General features: G+C 39.9%; 1 protein-coding gene across 1 annotated transcript in view; it reads left to right on the top strand.

Moving 5' to 3' along the window:
• Window positions 1-398: 398 nt before the first annotated feature.
• The window catches only part of ABHD3 (abhydrolase domain containing 3, phospholipase), a 42923-nt gene continuing 23029 nt past the window's right edge, over window positions 399-20292 (top strand). Inside the window, exons 1-4 of the mRNA XM_037161551.2 lie at window positions 399-701; window positions 1264-1427; window positions 2456-2638; window positions 17283-17328. Coding sequence (XP_037017446.1) covers window positions 540-701; window positions 1264-1427; window positions 2456-2638; window positions 17283-17328 — 555 coding nt within the window. The 5' untranslated portion in view covers window positions 399-539. The remainder of the gene's footprint in view (window positions 702-1263; window positions 1428-2455; window positions 2639-17282; window positions 17329-20292) is intronic.

Below are 20292 nucleotides of genomic sequence, written 5' to 3'. Positions count from 1 at the left end.
TTCCTAGGGATGCAGAATTTTTTTCACTAAGTAGTGAGCGCATTGTCATAATATGTCCTTGGCATTAACTCCCCAAATCTTTGAATCAGTACATACTTCTTGGGCACCTTAAACTGCTAATATACAGAAACCTACCATCTTTGGAATAACTGAAGGTCACTTGAGCACGTGTGCCGCCAGGCTCCTTTCCTTCTCCGAAGTCGGCGCCCGCCCTCTTCCAACCCTGGTGGTTCACCCAGACTGACTGCGACCTGGCCCAGAGACCCCAGTTAGCCCGCTGGGTGACGGGGCTCGGAACCGCGCCTCTCGGTGGTTGCTGAGTGGCTGGCGGTGGGGGCGGTCCTAAGAAGCCCAGGCGGAGCCTGTGGCCAGGCAGGCAAAGCTACGCCTCCCAGGGCAGCCTGGACGAACCCCTTGGCGGAAGCTGTGCTTTTTCCAGCAGGAGACGCTCCGCTCCGTGACCGTCCAGTGCTCGCTTGTCCCTCTCTCAGCCCAGCTGGCCTCCCGCCGCCGGACCAACGCTTGGCGCTCCCAGGGCCATGCAGCGCTTAGCCATGGACCTGCGGGTGCTCTCCCGGGAGCTATCCCTCTACCTGGAGCACCAAGTCAGGATTGGGTTCTTCGGTTCCGGAATGGGCTTATCCCTGATCCTGGGCTTCAGCGTTGCTTACGCCTGCTACTACCTGAGCAGCATTGCCAAGGTGAGCCGAGCGAGGGGTGGCGTGGGTGCAGGGGCGCAGGGCCAGGGCCAGGGGCAGCTTTGCCGGAACGGCAGCATCAGCGTAGCCCAGGCTTGTTGCTGGCAGGAATGAGTGACTGGGGCCGTGCTAGGGGCGAGCATACTGTTCCTTAGAGTTGTCCTTTCCCGGGCATCTGATGAATGCCCTTGGAGCGCTTACGGGAAAGCCAGCCAGCCCCTTACCCGCCTGCATGTGGTCCAGCCCGAGTCCTCGGACTACTTACTACCCAGACCTTCTGACCTATGTGCGCGCGGAGCTGCCCTGTCACTATTATCGATCTAACCCTGCAAAGCTGCTCGGCAATGCTGTAGCACTTTCTAGAATGACTTATTTCAACTCTCTCCTTTCACTGGAGGAGGTTTGATAAAGCACTCTTTAAGTCCACCGTGACTGTGAACTATTTGCGCCAGACTTCCAGTAATCCGGTGGATGGCGCGTGAGGGACAAGTCTGGTTGGTTATGGATTACGGTTGGCAGAAACTTTCTGGTCTGGATCCCTTACTGAGACTGGCTTTGCCCACAGAAGCCCCAGTTAGTGACGGGTGGTGAGAGTTTCAGCCGCTTTCTTCAGGACCACTGCCCCGTGGTGACAGAGACCTACTACCCGACGGTTTGGTGCTGGGAGAGTCGAGGGCAGACACTGCTGAGACCCTTCATCACTTCCAAACCCCCGGTGCAGTATAGGAAGTAAGTAAATTTACATTTTCAGTCTTTTCTTCAAAACCACAATTTTTTACTTTTATTTTTTTGCATAGTGCCAGTTCTTGGTTAATTGAACCTCTGGTTTAGTAAGTATAGAGAAAAAGGAAGAATGAAAATGGAAAATGTGGCCCTCACCCACATTCAGCTATAAGAAAGTGTTCAGGCATTGCCTTTCACATTTTTTTGTTTGGTGCCCTGATGTAAATGGTTTATTTCTAGTATGCAAGAAGTGTTTGGGGTTGACTGTTTTTCAAATTCATCATGCATCTGCCCCTGAGGACATAGATAGGTCCTTTGATGATACCATACCAGTTCACTGATACTGAGATAAGGGTGGGAGTGAGAGGATCAATTAATTTGAATTTTGAAGCCCTGTACAAGAACTTCATATGGATAAGCAAATGGGTCCTTGATGATAATGTCCTTGAGGTGTTGCAGATAAGATCCAAGATATATCAGCAACAAGAGATTTAAATGGTACCTATTATTAATTTCCCTGAGTCATCTAGTGATTCTGAAGTTTTTTTGTCACCTGGAACTTGCACTGTTTGTCTGGGAAAATTCTGTATATTCATAGATACTATGTAAGAAGTATTTTAAAATATGTAAGAAGCAAATTTTGTAATAGACTCTGTGAAGAGACTTTGTTATTGAATCAAACAGCCAGAGCTGTGATCAGATCAGCATTTTACTCATTCACAATTCCCTGTTGACTTATGTGGGTGATCTCAGTCAAATAAGGGTTAAATGCTGGGTATTTTAGAGAAATGAGGAAATGATTAAGATACATGCTTGAGATACTTTGAAGTTCATTTTTATTCACTACCTTTTACTGGCATTCCTGGAAATATTTAATGATATAAATTTCATAACATTCTTGTAATGAAAGAGAGTGATGTGTGTATGTTGGTGTACTGAAAAAAGTTATTTTGAGATATCCAAATAACATCATATATTTATAGAATTGAACACAAATTGAAACAATGAATTTGTCTTTGAATGATCTCTTTTAGTGAACTTATCAAAACTGCAGATGGAGGGCAGATTTCACTGGACTGGTTTGACAATGATCACAGTAAGAGTTATGTTCACGCCAGCACCAGGCCTACAATCTTACTGTTGCCTGGCCTCACTGGAACAAGCAAGGAATCATATATCCTACATATGATCCATCTGAGTGAAGAATTGGGATACAGGTACTGGTGAAAGTTTTTTTCTTTTTTTCATTTTTCACGTAATTCATTCTAAATGAAACACATATATATCTTCATGTTTGTTTCTGAAATACTTGCTATTTCTTGCATGAATTAAGTACTAAGTTATTATTTTTTTTGCTTTTTCTTTCCCTTCTTTTTTTAGGAAGTTGCACAACTGAATCATTGCATGGGAAATAGCACTTAGCATAGTAGGAACCTGGCAGATTTTAGTCAAATGAATAAATAAAATTAGAATCACCTAGGAGATGACATAGGACCTAGGTCTGAGAAGCAGTAGGTCACACTAAAGGGAGCGTTATGCAGAATGGCAATTACAGACACCCGAAAGAGTACACAGTGGCCCTCATGTCACACTCCATATTTGGGCCTGGATCCACTTATCTTGTCTCATTGGCTCAGATCCCAAGTTTAAAAAATATTCAGAATCAGCTTATAGGTGTCCTTATTTTTCCAAAGGTGATGTGTGCCCCTTCTGTACATCTGACTGCATGTGGTCAGTAATGATGTCACACCATTTCTGAGTAACTGTTATTCAGCTTAGTCACCATATACCGTTGACTTAGCAAGTTTAAGTTTCAGGTTCAGCTCAATCTTAGAGTCATTTTGAAAGGTCCTGCTTTTCTGTGCTTCGGTCTTTTTCAGCTGATAGTAATTATTGTAATGGAACACTGGGTTGTATCTTTTGTTGAACTTGAAACACTTGTTTGTGTGAAAAACTGAGGCTGAGTTTATAGTAATAAAAATATTTTGATATAAAGGAGGAAATGCCATAAGAGTTATTTTAATTTTGACAAGTTAACTCTGATCTTTCACAGATAAAGCCTGTTTTGTCCATAAAGTGACAATCTCTCAGAAGCTTTGATATGGTGTTCCAAAATTATGGTTCCAATGAAATTTACACTAAGCAAAAGCACAAATTTATCATCATTTGATGTATAAGCACCATCCAGTTTGATGGGAGGCTTGATTCCAATTTTTTGCTAAAACTTAGTCATTCTCAAAAAGTTCAGATCATAAAGCCTTTCGTACATATTTAAGTTGCCGATTCTATACTTGGTCTGAGCTATCTGTCAAGACTTAGAAAGTACTTTTAAAAACAACATAGTTGCAACTCAGGGACTGAATCACTGTGAGCCCTGGAGTTGCTAGTATGTATGCCTTTCTTCCATCACTTGTAAAAGTTGCCAAATTGTATTTATATGCCATCTTTACACTGTGTCTCAAAGTTGTTGGGAGGTTCTAGCTTCCCTAAGGGTTAAATCTCTTTTATTGCTTTAGAAATTTTACTGAGAATATGTGACATAAGGAAGGTTTTTTGCTGGGTACTATGAGGAAATAGAAAGTAGTGAGAAATTGTTTTTGCCTCAGGAAGCCTATGAAAGGGGAAGGCTGAACCAGGTCACTGTCAGCTGCTTGAAGAACCAGCTTGTTTGGGTTCAGGGAACTCGAACACTAAATCAGATGGGGCTTGAAGGTAACAACGATTGATAAATTTTTAATAGTCTTTGGGCCTATCCCCACTTATTTTTAACTGCAAGGAATCTCTGCAAGGAATCTAGGTTGAAGAGGGTGTATTAGTTAACTGTCTCTGTATAATTAACTACCTAATATTTCATGGCTAAAAACAATAAGCATTCTGCTCACAATTCTGTGGGTTCACCAGTTTGGACTGAGCTCAGCTGGATAGTTCTTCTGGTCTTGGATGGAATCATCTGTGCATTTGTGGTCAGCAGCCTGGACGACTCTGTGCTTGGGGACCTTCTGCGAGGATGGAGCCTCTCAGCTCCACATAGTCTCTCATCCACATCAAGCTCACCCTGAGCTTGTTCATTGGGTGGCAAAGGGTTCCGAGAAATACAGAAGTGAAAGCCGAAAGCCTTCTGGAGGTACAAGCTGAGAACTCTCACAATGTTGCTTCTACTGCATTCTAGTAAAAGAAAGTCACATTCTAGTCAAAGCAAGTTGGTCTAGATTCAGAGTAGGGAAGACGGGGGGGGGGGGTTCTTCCCCCCAATACCCCGGAATTTTCTTCTGTAGGGCGAGCCCCTTGTAGTACTGGTTTGCCCCACTAGGTGAATGTTCTAGGAGCCCATCTGTATCGCTGTATCAGCTGGCATGGTTGTGAGAGGCTGCATTCAGCTTCGGTGAATTTTTTCGAAGACTCAACATGTTTACCCATTTCATAATGGGTGATTTACAAGTGGACCTGCCCACACTGTGCTGAGTGTTCAGCAGTTTTTGACCAAAAATGACATGATCCCCATGCCCCACTCTCCCTACTCACCAGATCTCACCCTAAGTGACTATTTTTGTTTCCCTGGATGAGACTAGTCCTCAAAGGAAAACGTTTTTGCTGATGTGGAAAAGGTGAAACAAAAAAGTTAGAAGCTCTAAAAGACATCAAAATCAATGAGTTCAAAAACTGTTTTGAGCAGTGGAAGAAACATCTCAACAAGTATATTGCATCAAACTGAGAGTACTTTTAAGGTGACTGAAGTTTAAACATATGAATACACAATATTTTACAAGTAAATTTTGGCTTTTTGAAGGTCCTTGCTCATAGACTCCACCTCTTTACAGGAAGAGTTACGAAATATTTTTCCACTCTGTCAGAGACAGCCAGGTTAGTTGCAAAGACGACCAAGGTAAAAAAACACATCTGGAACTTTGGCACAAGCCTGGGTTGAGTCCTTAGGTGGCAAAACAGATCTAAGTCATTAATACTGTAACATGGGGTTTGGTAGGTTAAGCTGTTGTAATGTGGGGGAATGTGCATGAGCCTTAGAGGCAGGCCTGGTTTCAAACGTTGGAACTGGCACTTACTTAGTGATCCTGGGCAATTAATTATTACCTTTGCCAATCACAGTTTCTCACTAGAGAGAGTTTAATGAATCAGAACGCACAAAGTGCTTGATTTTATGCCCAGAAGAAATTGGGTCTTTAGAAATGTTCATGTCTTCCTTCCCAGATCTTCTGTTTCCTGATCAAAGCAGAACACTTTTTATAATTTAAAGCACAAGTAGAAACAAACCTACCTCTTGGAAATATAAACATCTAGTTTCTTTGCAGGACTGCTTGGATATTATGATAATGCCTATTATACAGTAGAGCTTCACAGGAAGTATGAACACCACAATATGATGGACATGCACGTGCTTTCAGCCTGTTACTACCTTGTGTAAAGGTTGAGTGTATAGGGAGGATCACAGATTCTATCAGGTCGCCAGGAAACTGCTGATGCTTTACTGGTCAGATAGATAGTGATTCAGACATTGGAGAGAACCTGTCTCCTGGCAAGTAGACAAATGAAACATAAGGGTTACTGTTGTTAAACAAACGTTGTTTTCCTGTACCTGAATACTAACAAAGACACAAAACTTTTCTGTTAAGGCCTACTAATACAAAATTAATAATGCGTGGGATGAGAACTCAGCTAAAGTTTATTTAAGATAATTGTGAGCAAAGGCTCTACAAAGACATCAAAGATAAGTAGAACCGAATGGGGAAAATACTTGGCCGGCCTGCGGGTTGTCCATTTTTATTGACGGAGTGCAGGGTGTACTCCCTGGACAAACTTGCCTTTGTAAGAAGAGGAGAATTGCTGAGCCAGACAGCCCTAGTCATTCTTTCAGATTTTATCGGTCAGGTAAGTCCTCTGTCTTCTGGAGAGCAAGAAAAGTAAGAAAGACCAGGAATCCAAGACTGTTTCACAGAGAAGCCTCATAGAAGCCAGAGAAAAAAGCGGAGTTATTCCCTCTAATAAGCTACACCCATTTGATTGATGAAGTAGTTAGAAAACATATCCACTCATTCAAGATTTTTTTTTAAGAAATCTCTATTCAGTAACATAGCCTATTGGGTATTCTTTTGTGTTCTCTGGATAATATCCTGTTCTCTTAAACCTTTTCCCAAACATCCTCTGAATTGATTTCTAGCACTACAACTAAAAACACCAAGAAAAGCAGTAACTCTGAGAACATCCAAATCATCTTTTCTTTGACCTCTTTAATTGAGGGCCTTCATCTCCCATTTTATTCCACCCCCAAGTAATTTAAAAAGAGTGACCCATCCAGAATTATGTTATAATAAGTTCACTGAAATCTAGGTCAGTCATTAAGTATTTTGGTACTGTAAAGTACAGTATCAGAACCTATATTCCCAAAGAGCATACCATTTCGTTGAAGTGACAAAGACTATGCAGGAGTAGGGAAGAAATATATCAGAGAGCTCCAGAATTGGCTGCAAGTGACAGAAACTCAAAATAACCGTGACTTAAACTAGATACAAGTTTATTTCTCATGTAAAAATCCAAGATGGTGAACTGGGACTTGTATGGTGCTCTATAGTGTCAGAAAACTAAGTTTCTTATATCACATTTCTTCATAACTTAGGGCTGCTTCAGCTCCAGCTATCATATTTGCATTCCAACATGCAAGAAAGACAAAAACAGAAAATAGAGAATGAGCCGATGTCCTTTAAGGATGCTTCCCAGCAACTGTGCACACCACTTTTACTGACACCACTCTGTTTCTTAGCTTCAAGAGAGGATTTAAAGTGAAACCTTTATTTCAGACAGCCATGTACCAAACTGAAATTGGAGGATTCTGTTACTGAGGAAGAAGGAGAGAGTAAATATTGGGAGATAACTGGCAGCCCCTAGCACTGAGTGGTTAGAGTATTACAAATGCCAAGATTCTGGGATATCAGAAAAACCCAGCAAGCCATTTTATGGAGGGAAGGAATAAATCATTTGTGTCAGATGCAACTGAAAGGGCAAGAGGAACCAGGACAGATAAAGCAAAACTTGACAAGATTCAGTATAGCCACGAGAAAGGAAGCGTAACCAATTGCTGCAAGTTAGGTGAGCTCAGGAGACAAAAGCAGGAGTGGATTACCCACTCGACAACTTTTAAACATTCCTTTACTTTCCAGTTTGGGGTTTGGGCCTACAGAATTTTGATTTAAGGGAAGTAGCACTGGTGGATACTACGCTTTGGGTGACATTCAGCTGCATTTCCCACTGCATTAGAAGTGCACTAGCAGGTCATCAGCAGACTCCTCCTGAGTGAGGGAGGAAGGAAGGGGAGGCTGAACTAAGAAAAATGATGTGGCGAAAGAGAAGGGCGAGTTCTGAGGACTCCCCGTACTAAAAGCAGTATCTTAGGTACCAAGGCATTTTTAATTAACATTAGAATGTTTTTGTCTAAAACTTTTTAATCTTTTTTTGTTGTTAAAATAATTTGGTTTTAAAAATTTTGAGAATGAGTCAGTTAATGATTATTCATGAGACTGGCTAGATGAACTAATGCCTATTAGAAAGCATTGAATAAAGGTGTTTCTGGAAAACAGGATAGTGGATGTTGACAAGTAGTACCATTCTCTAGGGCCCTGACAATGTCTGCCTGTTAGATATTCCACTATAAAAGGATACTTCAATTAACAAACTTTCAGGGACAAAGCTCTTTTTATCAGAGCTGGCATGCACTCAAAGAGTACTCTGTTCAGAGCACCCATCTTCTTTGGAAAAAGAGACTTTAATGACACTAGCTTAGAACGCACAGGGGAGCATAGTGAGGGTGTTTAGTGGATTCTTGAGTCGGAGCTGCCTGGACTCAGATCTCAGCTTTGTCATACATGACCTGTGTATCTGTGGACTGAATCTGTACCTCAGTTTTTTACTGTAAAGATACCTATCCTTCGTAGGGTTTCAAGGATCGCATCTATGGATATGAAGAGCATTGACTAGTACTTGGTCCATGAAGTAGAGGGTAAAAAGATGGAGCAAAAAGGAAAAAGGATTCATGGACATGGATGTTGTGGGGTGGGGAGGGGTATATAAATGGACTAAATGGTAATGTTAAAAAAACCCAAACTTTCAGGGAAAAAAGGAGTATAAACTTTGAAATGTAAAGGAGTGAATCAAGCCATTGTCTGGTTTAGTGAAGGGCCTTACTCTTTTAAGTCTAGTCTGTTCAGATGAAAATGAGGTAATTACTGGCTATGCACTATTTCCAGGCAAGACACCACCGTCCCAGGAGGGCCCAGGGACGGCACTATTGCCTGGCAGGCCATGGTGGTACCGAGAGAAGGAAGGTAATGCCTTGCTAAGGTGGATTGGCTGCTGGAATCTACATCCTAGAATACACACATTTCTCTGGCTCAGTTTGGGGTGATAAAGTTTCCAGCAGTGACCTGTTACACTGGAATAATTCTTATTAGTTCAGAGCACTGTGAATGTAGAGCACTTTTGACACTAAATAGCGTTTTCTGTAGGCTAATTCAAGTAGGTCTTTAGCTGACACAATCTGTAAAAATACCAAAGAGATCCAGCTAGAATTTGAATGAGTAACATAAAATATGAGACTATCAGAAAGCAGCTAAGTCAGTGTTAAGGACAATGTTGGACATAATGGGGGAAAAAAGGTTCCAAAACAATGTTTTAAGAGCTCACTGAAAGGGAATTATGGATGCTAGTTGTCTAAGGTTTTCAGCTTCCTCACATTGAGATTCACTTTGACTCTTTTTTCCTCTCTCCTGGGACCACAGTTTTGTGCATGTTACATCTTATGATATTGTCCCATGAATCACTGAAATTCTATTCAATTTTTCCTCTCTCATCTTTAGATTAGAACTGCGGTTTGAAAAACAGTAACTTTTTTTATTCCAGACATTGTGTTTTCTATAAAGATTTTATTTATTTATTTTTAGAGAGGGGAAGGGAGGGAGAAAGAACGGGAGAGAAACATCAGTGTGTGATTGCCTCTCGCCCATCCCCCACCAGGGACTTGGCCCACAACTCAGACCTATGCCCTAGACTGGGAATCAAACCAGTAACCCTTTGGTTCTCAGGCTGGCACTCAATCCACTGAGTTACACCAGCCAGGGCCAGATATTGTATTTTTCTGTCCTATAATTTCAATTGTTTAATATATTTTATTCCTCTGCTGAGATTTCCTATTTTTTATTCATTATAAGCTTATTTTTCATTATGCCCTTGAGCATAGTTTTAATAGCTGCTTTAAATCTTCATTTGTTAATTCTGACATCTAGATCATCTCAGGGTCAGTTACATTGATTTTCTTAGCTATTTAGTATGGGTCATGTTCTTCATGGTCTAGTAATTTTGTGTTCCAGACGATTTGATCCCTCATAGAGTCTTTAGATTCTATTAAATTTTTCCAAACAGTACTGATTTGTTCGTTTGTTTTAACAGACAGATAACTTGACTAAACTCGAACATCAAACTCTGTCTCCTCTACGGTAGACAGAAGCTGAAATCTCTGTTCAGTTTTTTATCCGTAATTGAACCACTTGGAGTCTGCTTCACATTTGTACAGATGAAGGGTCAGCCAGAGCTTTGGGACAGGTTTTTTTGGCATCTCCCTTTGTGTTTCTATTTTTTCTGAGATTTTCCTCTCATTTTCTAACTGTTCTTGTGTACTGAACTTTGTTTTCTGTTTTTTTTTTTTTCAAGCCCACAATACCAAGCATTTCTGACATTTATTTAGCATTGAGTAATACCAACCAGTGCCTCCCTTCAGGCAAAAGCTGTAAAAACAGGAGGTTCACCCAATGCCATTTGTTTCTTCCAAGTGTCAACTTACATTCAGTCTCTGCTTGCTTTTGGTTGTTTTCTATTACCTTCATAATTTGTCAAGAGTTTGTAGTTACTATTCTAGGGGAGGATTGGCCCAGTAGGATCTACTCTGACATTTCTGGAAGCAAAACCTCCTTGTCATGTTTTCTTAACCTGGCATTCAGAACTCTATGCCTGTTTTGGCCCTAACCTATTTTTCCATCCTTATTCTTTACTATTACTCTCTAGGTAGCATTTTTCAACTAAGATGATCTACTTTCTTGTCCCTTGAAAATTTTATACACTTTATATCTTTGTTCACATTGCTCCCTTCAACCAATATTATATCTCATACGTTTCTTCCGCTGAAATCTTTACCATTTTTCAAGTCTCAGTATCATATCTATCTGACTTTTTCATGAATCATTTCCTAATCAATTTGCCCATATTTACCTCATAAGGCATTATTATCTATACCACTCATTGAACACTGAATCATATACTACCTTGTGATATTACTTTTGCAGTAGTCACTCAACTGAAAATATGGTGCATTTCTTTTCAGCCTAACTAGATTCTACTCTCCTTGAGAGCAGGACCTTATTTTTTGTTTCATTTTCTCCTATAATCTCTACTTCAAACTTAAAATTAGTTCAGTAAATACTCTGTTTAATAAATTTTTGAATGAGTGTGTCATTCCCATATTAATATTCATGTAAAGTGCTTAGCACATAGTCTGGCACATAGCAAACACTAATAAATATCTGTGGCTATTATTATCTGCAGTCTGAATGTTCATCTCTCTACCGTTTGCTGATTATCATATCTTTTTTTTTAGTTTTATTTTTTATTAAATTTATTGGAATAACATTGGTTAATAAGATCATGTAAGTTTCATCTGTACATTTCTAGGATACCTGATCTATATGTAGCATTGTGTTATTTCTATCCTTAGAATCAAAGACTTCTGGAATCTTAAATATGGAAAATATTTAAGGTTATCTGCCCTGGCTGGTGTGGCTCAGTGGGAAATATTTAAGGTTATCTGATAACATCCCTTTATTCTGATAGATCACCAGGCTTGAGCAGATTCAAGGCTGTCTGGTCCATTTCACTGTAACAGTGGTTCTCAAACAAGCAGACTATAGACAGTCCCCACTGCAAAGAATACTTTGGTCCATTATGTCTGTAGTGCTAAAGGTTGGGAAATCCTGTGCTGTAGGTAAGCCTCTGCTTTGTATTTAACCTTCATCAAAGGGGACTCACCTGCTTCCCTGATTAAAGTGTCCCATTGCCACAGAAAACTCAATACCAGATTTATTCTTTATTTTGTATTTCTTCTCTTTATATTTTTCCTGTTTTGAGAAGAAAGTTTAAGTAGTTAAAATATGCAGGAAACTAAGTTTTGCAGTACAATTTTTCTCATATATTAAATACATACCCTTTAAAGTTGTTTGGGAGAAATTATTTGGAAAGAGCTATTACAGAGTTAACAGGCTTATTGAGTGCCTTAGGAATAGTAATTGTTTCTGTTCAACAAAAATTTTAACCTTAAAAAGACTGAACACCTTTTTTTAAAAGAAAGGGTTTTGACACGTGCACTGGCCTGCAATGCCCATGGCATTATGGATGGAAAATCAAGACAAATTCACACGGACTGCCAAGTCCTATGGAGGAAAAGGGACCTCACAGCTACTCCCTCAATGGGGGAGCTCCTCGGAGCGGCCTGGCAACTCTCTCAAGGGGATAGCACACTGACCCTTGCCTAGACAGGCTTTTATTGTGTTTAATTTGGGCAGGAATACAGGTATAGCTTCTTAATCATTGTCAGGCAGTAAGGCTCAAACAATGGATAGCATACAAAGTCCTATTAGGGCTTCTTCTGAGTCGGGTTCTATCAGCTAAAAGGCTACAAAACTTTGGGAAACAAACTCATTTTCTGTTCGGACCTTTATCATTTAACTAAGAGCATTCTTAGCAAAGCAGGTTTCACAGGATTTCACATATCCTTTCTCAGGCCCGGTCACCTGAGGAGTCCACCCTTTCCAGCACAGGGCTGCACCACCCTCAGTCATTGTTTCAGGCTTAAGTCAGGCAGAGGAGGCAAGACAGCCAAGGAATTAGGAGAAATGAGGACTCAGGCTTCATCAAAGCAAAGGGGTGAGGGTCCATCACCCCCTTTCTCCATAGCCCCCCAAGTCCTTCCCTGGGGGCCTCCCAAATGATCATGTCTGGCTTAGGTTGCCCCCTGCCTCTGAGGGGTCTTACCCATTATTGACTAACCAGCCAAGCACTGAGGGCCAGAGATGGATGAAGCAAAAGCAGCGCTTCTGCCAGGGAGGATAAGCTTTGTGTCCTTAGTGGCTCACAGTCCGAAGGTTGCTCACTCAGCCTTATCTATTGGGGGTTACAGCTCCTGAAACCAGACAGGGTGGTTCCCAACAGGCTTTATAGACCATTGCCAGCAAAAAAAAAAAAAAGACTGGTCTTGGGGCACAGAGTCTAAACCACCAGCAGCATCACTAAATAGAAAAGACAAATGTGCCCTTCTGGTGTTTTTATGCATCAACTAGGGGGGAGAAAGAAGTAAGATGTTCTTAAAAAATTCATATTAGCTATAGACAAAGGGATGGGAGACTAGTTCTGGGATGGACCAGCAGAGTCTATAAAGCTCCCATGTAAACTGGAAGCAGAGACTCCTGGGGTTCCACTGACCTGAATATTCCATCTTTTTAAATGGTAGTTTACCTGCGAAGTAAAGGGCCATCGGTTTGATTCCCAGTCAGGGCACATGCCTGGGTTGCAGGTCAGGTCCCCAGTAGGGGACACATGAGAGGCAACCACACATTGATGTTTCTCTCCCACTCTCCTTCCCATCCCCTCTCTCTAAAAATAAATAAATAAAATATTTTAAAAAATAGTTTAATAATTCCAAGTTACATTAAGGAGTGTAAGTAGTCTTTTGGTGGTTTTTGCCCTGCAATTTTTACCTGATGAAGCCTTTGTGTCTCTTCCTTTTTAATTTAGAACATCTCAGAATTTTTTCTTGTCATTTCACAACTACCTCTTTTAAGCTTTATATGTAAAGTGTTCCCTGATGACTGTGAGAGCAGAAGAGGGTTTGAATGAACGAAGAAGCTAGAGTGGGAGAAAGGGACAAAACGGCAGCCCTCATTCCGCCTTTCTCTGCAGCTGCTTTGCTCCTTCACTGTTCATTTCCACCCCACTTAAGCCTAGAAGTATACACAATGATCACTGCTACCGACTGAGCATGGTCAGGAACCAAGGCCTATGGAGAGGTCAGTAAAATTCCTCCTCTACCAAGACATACCAGAGCTGTGATCTACTTTTCAAAGTTGCCTGAAGAAAAGTGCAAATATCCCAGTCTGCAGTTTGGAAGAAAATCCCAGGTGTATAGGCTGCTTTTTCATGAGTTTGCAGATCATCGTTTTCTTTCCCCTCACAAGTTCTGTTCTCCTCCCTCAGTGGCAGTCACATGGTGATGATATCTTGCCCCAGAAGCCATTTTTATCCTTATGTAGTTTTTGCACTCTAAAAGTGGTTCTTTTCTGAATAACTGGAGCTTCAAGGTTCAAGGTCACAATTAACTTTAGCCCCAGTTCCTGTGTAACTTAGGTGCTTATGCAAGTAAATACAAGTGACTAACTTAAATTTTGTTTATGTCTAGTCTGTCTTACCACATTTTTTTTTAGCAAGAAGTGATTAAAGATTCTATGCTAACCTGACTCAATGCTAATTTTTCTGCATGTTTTTGTTCTATATTTAAGATTGTTCTTTGACCAGTCAATAGAATGTAGTATTTCTAGCTTTTTCTCAAATTAGGTTTCTGAGATTTTAAACATTTTTTCTTTCAGTTGGGCCTAATAAAATTCTCCGTATGACCTTTCAGATGCCAAAAAGAATTCCTTTGCAGAAACATACCTTGAATACCACACTGAAATCTAACCTTGAGAAGAGACTCAGACTTGTTGAATCTTTTGTAAGGCAGTCAGGCACTGGGGCTTAGAACCCATGTAATGATCAGCAGCACCCTGAAGGAAGGGAATTAGAACCTTAAATTGCCTTATTGATTGGATAAGTAAACAGTAACAAATAAAATGATTTTTTTATTAGACAGGGGAAGGGAGGGAGAAAGAGAGGGAGAAATATCAATGTGTGGTTGCCTCTTACAAGGCCCCCACTGGTGATTTGGCCCCATAACCCAGTCATATGCCCTGACTGGGAATTAAGCTGGTGACCCTTTGGTTCACAGGCTGTGTTCAATCCACTGAGCTATACCAGCCAGGACAAAATAAAATGAATTTTAATCCACATAAATATAGATTAAATCAAAGAGAATCCATGCAGATGCAAGTCAGGATTTTGTTTGAGGGTAGCACAAAGTACATATCTGGGGTTATGGTTGACTAAAAGTTCAATGATAGTTAAATATTTAAAATTCAGAATGACTTGTTAAAGCTAGCATGGCACAATAAGTCATTGTTACTAATAACTAACTGTCGAATGCTTACCATGACCCAACACTGCTCTGAGCCCTTCTCTTGTGACCGCTGACCTAGGTGAGGCAAATGGGATTATAGAAAATACAGGAAGTGTTTCCTCCCCTAAGTAGCGCAGTGGGAGCCTGTCTTACCAGCACAGGTGCCAGGCTCCTTTCAGCTCCACCTGTGATAATGTTTTCACCTCAAGTAAAATTCTAGTATCATTGTTTGCTGAGCCTTGACAGAACAAGAGTTATTTCTTAGTATGGAATAGATACTCATCAATGTTACATATAAAATAGGTAGAGGATTTTTAAAATTTGAACCAAAAACAATTAAATTTGACTTATATTTAGAATTGTTTTAATAACATTTATTGGAGCCCTACACATATGCATAGGAAGAAGTTGTAGAAAATTCTGCTTTGGTAGGAAAATTTAACATTACTTCAATATACAGTTTTCTTTATTTTAAATCTATTTTATTGATTATGCTACTACAGTGGCCCATTTTTTTCTCCCCTTTATTCTCCTCCACCCTGCACCCTCCCTCCCCCATCTTAGTTTATGTCCATGTGTTGTACATACAAGTTCTTTGGCTTCTCCATTTCCCATACTACTCTTAACCTCCCCCTATTTTGTATCTACCATTTATGCTTCTTATTCCCTGTATCTTTTCCCCCATGCCCCCCTCCCCATCCCCACTGATAACCTTCTTTGTGATCTCTATTTCTCTGATTCTATTCTTGTTCTAATTGTTTGCTTAGTTTGTTTTTGCTTAGGTTCGGTTGTTAATTTCTGTGCATTTATCATCATTATACTGTTCACAGTTTTGGTCTTCTTTTTCTTAGAGAACTCCCTTTAACATTTCATATAATAAAGGCTTGGTGATGATGAACTCCTTTAACTTGACCTTATGGGGAAGCACTTTATCTGCCCTTCCATTCTAAATGAAAGCTTTGCTGGGTAGATCAATCTTGGATGTAGATCTTTGGATTTCATGACTTGGAATACTTCTTTCCAGCCCCTTCTTGCCTGCAAGATTTCTTTTGACAACCTTATGGGCACTCCATTGTAGGTAACTGTCTCCTTTTCCCTTGCTGCTTTTAAGATTCTCTCCTTCTCTTTCATGTTGGGTAATGTGATTATGATGTGCTTTGGTGTGTGCTTCTTTGGGTTCAACTTCTTTGGGACTCTCTGAGCTTCCTGGACTTCTTGGAAGTTTATTATTTCCTTTGATAGGTAGGGATAGATAATAAAGGAAGTTCTCCTTTATTATGTTTTCAAATACGCTTTCCATTTCTTGCTCTTCCTCTTCCCCTTCTGGCACCCCTGTGATTCAGATGTTGGAATGTTTAAAGTTGTCTCAGAGGTTCCTAAGCCTCTCCTCATTTTTTGAATTCTTATTTCTTCATTCTGTTCTGGTTAAATGTATTTCTTCCTCCTGGTCCAATTAATTGATGTGAGTCCTGGTTTCCTTCCCTTCATCATTGGTTCCCTGTATATTTTTCTTTATTTCGCTGTGCATAGCTTTCACTTCTTTCTGGATTTTGAGACCATACTTAACCATTTCTGTGGGCATCCGGATGATTTGAACTCTGCATGTGATACGTTGGCTCTCTCTTCATCACTCAGTTCCATTTTTTGAGCTTTGATCTGTTCTTTTATTTGGGTGATATTTTTTCTTTCTGCACACCTGTTACATTGTAAGGGGCAGAGCCTTTGGTGTTCTCAAGGGCAGGCAACCCACTTTGCTGTGTTGTAGCACTGTATGTGAGAAAGGGGTCCAAGAAGGAACAATGCCACTTCTCTGCTCTCAGCTGGCTTTCAGTCACTTCGCCTGTTACCCACAAGCAAATTGGGCCCTTGTGGTGCTTATTCCTGGGTGGGTGGGTTTGTATATGTTCTAGAGCCTGGTTGGTCTCTCCAAGGAACTCTTCTGTGAGGCAGGGAGTTTCTCCTGCTGCCACAACCCCCACAGGTTTGTACAGTCAGAGGTTTGAGACATTATTTCCCTGCTCTGGAACCCTGGGTTGCACAATTTGCCACACTCCCCAGTTGTTCCTCCTGGTTTATTCGCACACAGATGTGGGAACGCTTGGTCCTACAGCGGCCGCCTTGCTGGGAGTCCTCTCCACCCCGGTTGCCTGTCTCCGCCCTACCTACCAGTCTGGATGAATATTTCTTCTTTAACTCCTTGGTTATTAGACTTCCATACAGTTTGATTATCTAGCAGTTCTGGTTATTTTTTGTCTTTAAGTTTGTTTGTTGACCTTCTTTTGCTTGTGTGAGGAGGCAAGTGTATTACCTACACCTCCGTCTTGGACAAAAGTCCTCCAATATATACTTTTCTGATTTGAACCCATCTATTGAATTTAGAGAACTGGAAATGTATTTTCAGGCATTTAGGTGAAATTGTCATGTCTTTGGAACAGATTTTTAAAAATCTTTTAGTACTCTAAAACAGTGTTGGTAAGATGATTTTGATAATATATTTTGAGCTAGAATTATGTGTTAAAATAACAAATATTTTTCCTGGTTTTTAGATGTGTGGTTTTTAACAACAGAGGAGTGGCAGGGGAGAATCTCTTGGTAAGTAAATTTAAATTAATAACAGCTTAATTTTTAAAAGAATAATTTTTAGTTTTATAACTTAACTTTTGTACTTACTATATTTAACATCAACAGATATTTATCTACATCATTTTTAATGCAAAACATATTGTCTTTAATAATTAAGTAGTAGAAAACCAATTAACTGGAACAGTGTTACTTTTTTTCACTTAAGAAATTTACTTTGTCCTGAAGTAGATCCACTGTGTTGCATGCTTATTTGCCCATCAAAGTTTACATAGAGAAAAATGTTTTAAATCAGCTTTTTTTCTTTAACCCCTAATTTTTTTTTGTTGTGTTGATATAAGTTTTTGCATCTCCTAGAAAAATCAACACTATCTGATATTAAACCTGTGAGCTGGAATGAGAAATGTTACACTCACTGAAATTTTCTGAAAGCTTTTCAACTATTAGTCCCTCACTGTTTCAACAGGTCAAAGGCAATTCTATCAGAATTGAAAGGAACTTTTTAAGTCATTGATAGAGAATGTTACTAAGACTATAATTAAGTTAGTCATGCTAAAGATTAAAAATTACAATCATGTTACTAATGCTGGTACTTCATGAGAACACAGTGGGGCAGGGGAGGGTGAAGAGCTCTCTCTTTTTGCTGTAAAGTAACTTAAGCCTTGGTGGGAATCAAGATCGTGTGGTTTTAAAGGCTAACATTATAAAGTGTTTTTGGTCTTCACCAAGTGACTCATAACAAATACTTTGATGTGAAGGGTCCCACTTCCTTATTTTTGCAGCCCTTCAGGATTCTTGTAGACAGATGGTAGACACTCTAAAGGGAAAGATTTGAATTTGCCTTTGTGACCTGGACCAAGCAAATTGTTTGTGAGCTGCTCTTGTCAGCTATGTATCTTTCTACATACTTCAAGAATACAAAGATGGGAAGACATGCTCTAAACTTCTCAAGGAAGTAACATGCTACAAAGGAAACTCCATTAGGTCCCATAAAGGGAAAGACAAGGATCTGTTCATTCAGCCAAGCTATGTTTTATGCCTATTAAATCAGGCACCGTACAAGGTGGTAGAATGAGGAGTGTACATATTATTAGACATGACCTTTAGCAGCTTTAAAGTAATTAACAGAAGACAGTCAGATACAGAAAGATATGTGTAATACAGTGCTAAGTATAACTGGGGAGATTTATTAAGGCTACAGAGCATTAAAGAGGAGGTCAGAGTACATTGTAGAGGAAGTAAATTTGAGCAGGATCTTGACGGCTATGGTACTGAAACTAGAGAGGTTATAGAGAAGCCGTCTCAGGAAAAAGAACAAAGTACATGGAGGAAAAAATACAATAAAAAATTTTTTTAAAGAACATGGAATAGCAAGTACTTACTTGTGAAAGGGTAATGATGATGATAATTTTATCTAATATCTGTTGAGTCCTTAGAATGTATGTCTTTTTGTACTTAGTATTCAGCAAGAGAAACAACCCTGTGGTTTAGTCACCATCATCCTCATTTTCCAGAGGAAGAAAATCAGACGCAAATATGTTAATAAGTTGCCCTAGCCATGAAATTCAGAGCTAGGACTCCAATTATGTGCGTATGTTCTTGACTGTTATGCTATACTCCCTCTTGTTATTCAGAAAGTGATAGGAATCATTTTAAAAGGGGTAGGACCAAATTTTGAAGAGTCATGTGTAGTATTCCCTGGATCCTAGTATTGAATCATAGACAATTTTTAAAAATTTAGCTTTATTGAGGTATAATTGACATATGAAATAACTCGATCATGGTCATGTCTTAGAAAGAGATCTTAAAGCAGTGTGTAGAAAAGAGATAGAAGCCCTGACTGCTGTGTGGCTCAGTGGACTGAGTGCTGGCCTGAGAACCAAAGGGACGCTGGTTTGATTCCTCGTCATGGCACATGCCTGGGTTGTGGGCACAGTCCCCGGTGTAGGATGCATGAGAGGCAACCACACATTGATGTTTCTCTCCCTATTTTCCTCCCTCTCTTCCCCCTCTCTCTAAAAATAAATAAATAAAATAATAAAAAAGGAAAAGAGATGGAGGGGTAGGGGGGCTTGAAGGCCAGTTAGAAAACAGTTTCTACAGCTCTACCCAGAGTTTGAAATCAGAGGTAGGAGACTGGAAGAGGAAAGAACAAAAATGAGAGGTATTCATGGGAGGTGTTCTTGTGATAGAAAGATTAGTAATTATGAGAGAGTCAAGGTTAAGGTTAACATTTCCAGCTTGGTGGACTGGTAAAAGGCACTGGTATTTGTTGAAATAGGGAATTCAGCAGAATTTATGAGATTTTGGTTTGGTATAATAAAAATAAATTCAGTTTTTGATGTTTATGGTGCTTTTACATCATCCAGGTGGAAATTTCTATTAAACAGTTGGATGTGCTAGATTGGCTCCCAGGAAAGTTGTACAGGTTCCGGAGAGAAACAGACTGTCAGTGTGCAGTTGGAACTGGAACTCGGGAGTGACTGAGATTGCCTAGGGACAGTTTGTGGAGTCCAGGGGAAAGATCAGATAGCATCCTAGGATACCATGAGTAAGAATGAGGAAGTTTGAAAAAGCTTCTACCCTCAGCATTTAAAGTTCATTGGAAATTAACTTTGGAAGATGACAGCAACCCAGTAATGTTTATCCATAAACTTTAATTGGATTTTTGAAAAACCTCCAAGAATACTTTGTGTTCTTACAAAGGGATAGTATAAATTTTAAAGCATTCACTGAGTTCTAAGTGTGGGGATAAGAGTAGTGTGGTCTCTGGATTCTCATACAGTGTGCACTGGGGTGAGTTCTAATAAAATAGTATCCCCAGCAAATACCTGTACCAAAGAGACTAATGTAATATAACTTAAGAAAGAATAAGAATGTAAAGTGACCAAAGTGTACCTATATTCTATTTTTTAGAAAAATTACTTTAAATAGAATTTAAGGGAATTAATTATAATTTAATATATACTTCTTATC

The sequence above is a fragment of the Artibeus jamaicensis genome, unplaced genomic scaffold (genome assembly GCF_021234435.1).
Source record: "Artibeus jamaicensis isolate MK-2021 breed Jamaican fruit bat unplaced genomic scaffold, CSHL_Jam_final contig_354, whole genome shotgun sequence".
Classification (NCBI taxonomy): domain Eukaryota; kingdom Metazoa; phylum Chordata; class Mammalia; order Chiroptera; family Phyllostomidae; genus Artibeus; species Artibeus jamaicensis.
This window is presented reverse-complemented; position numbering and strand designations above follow the sequence as displayed.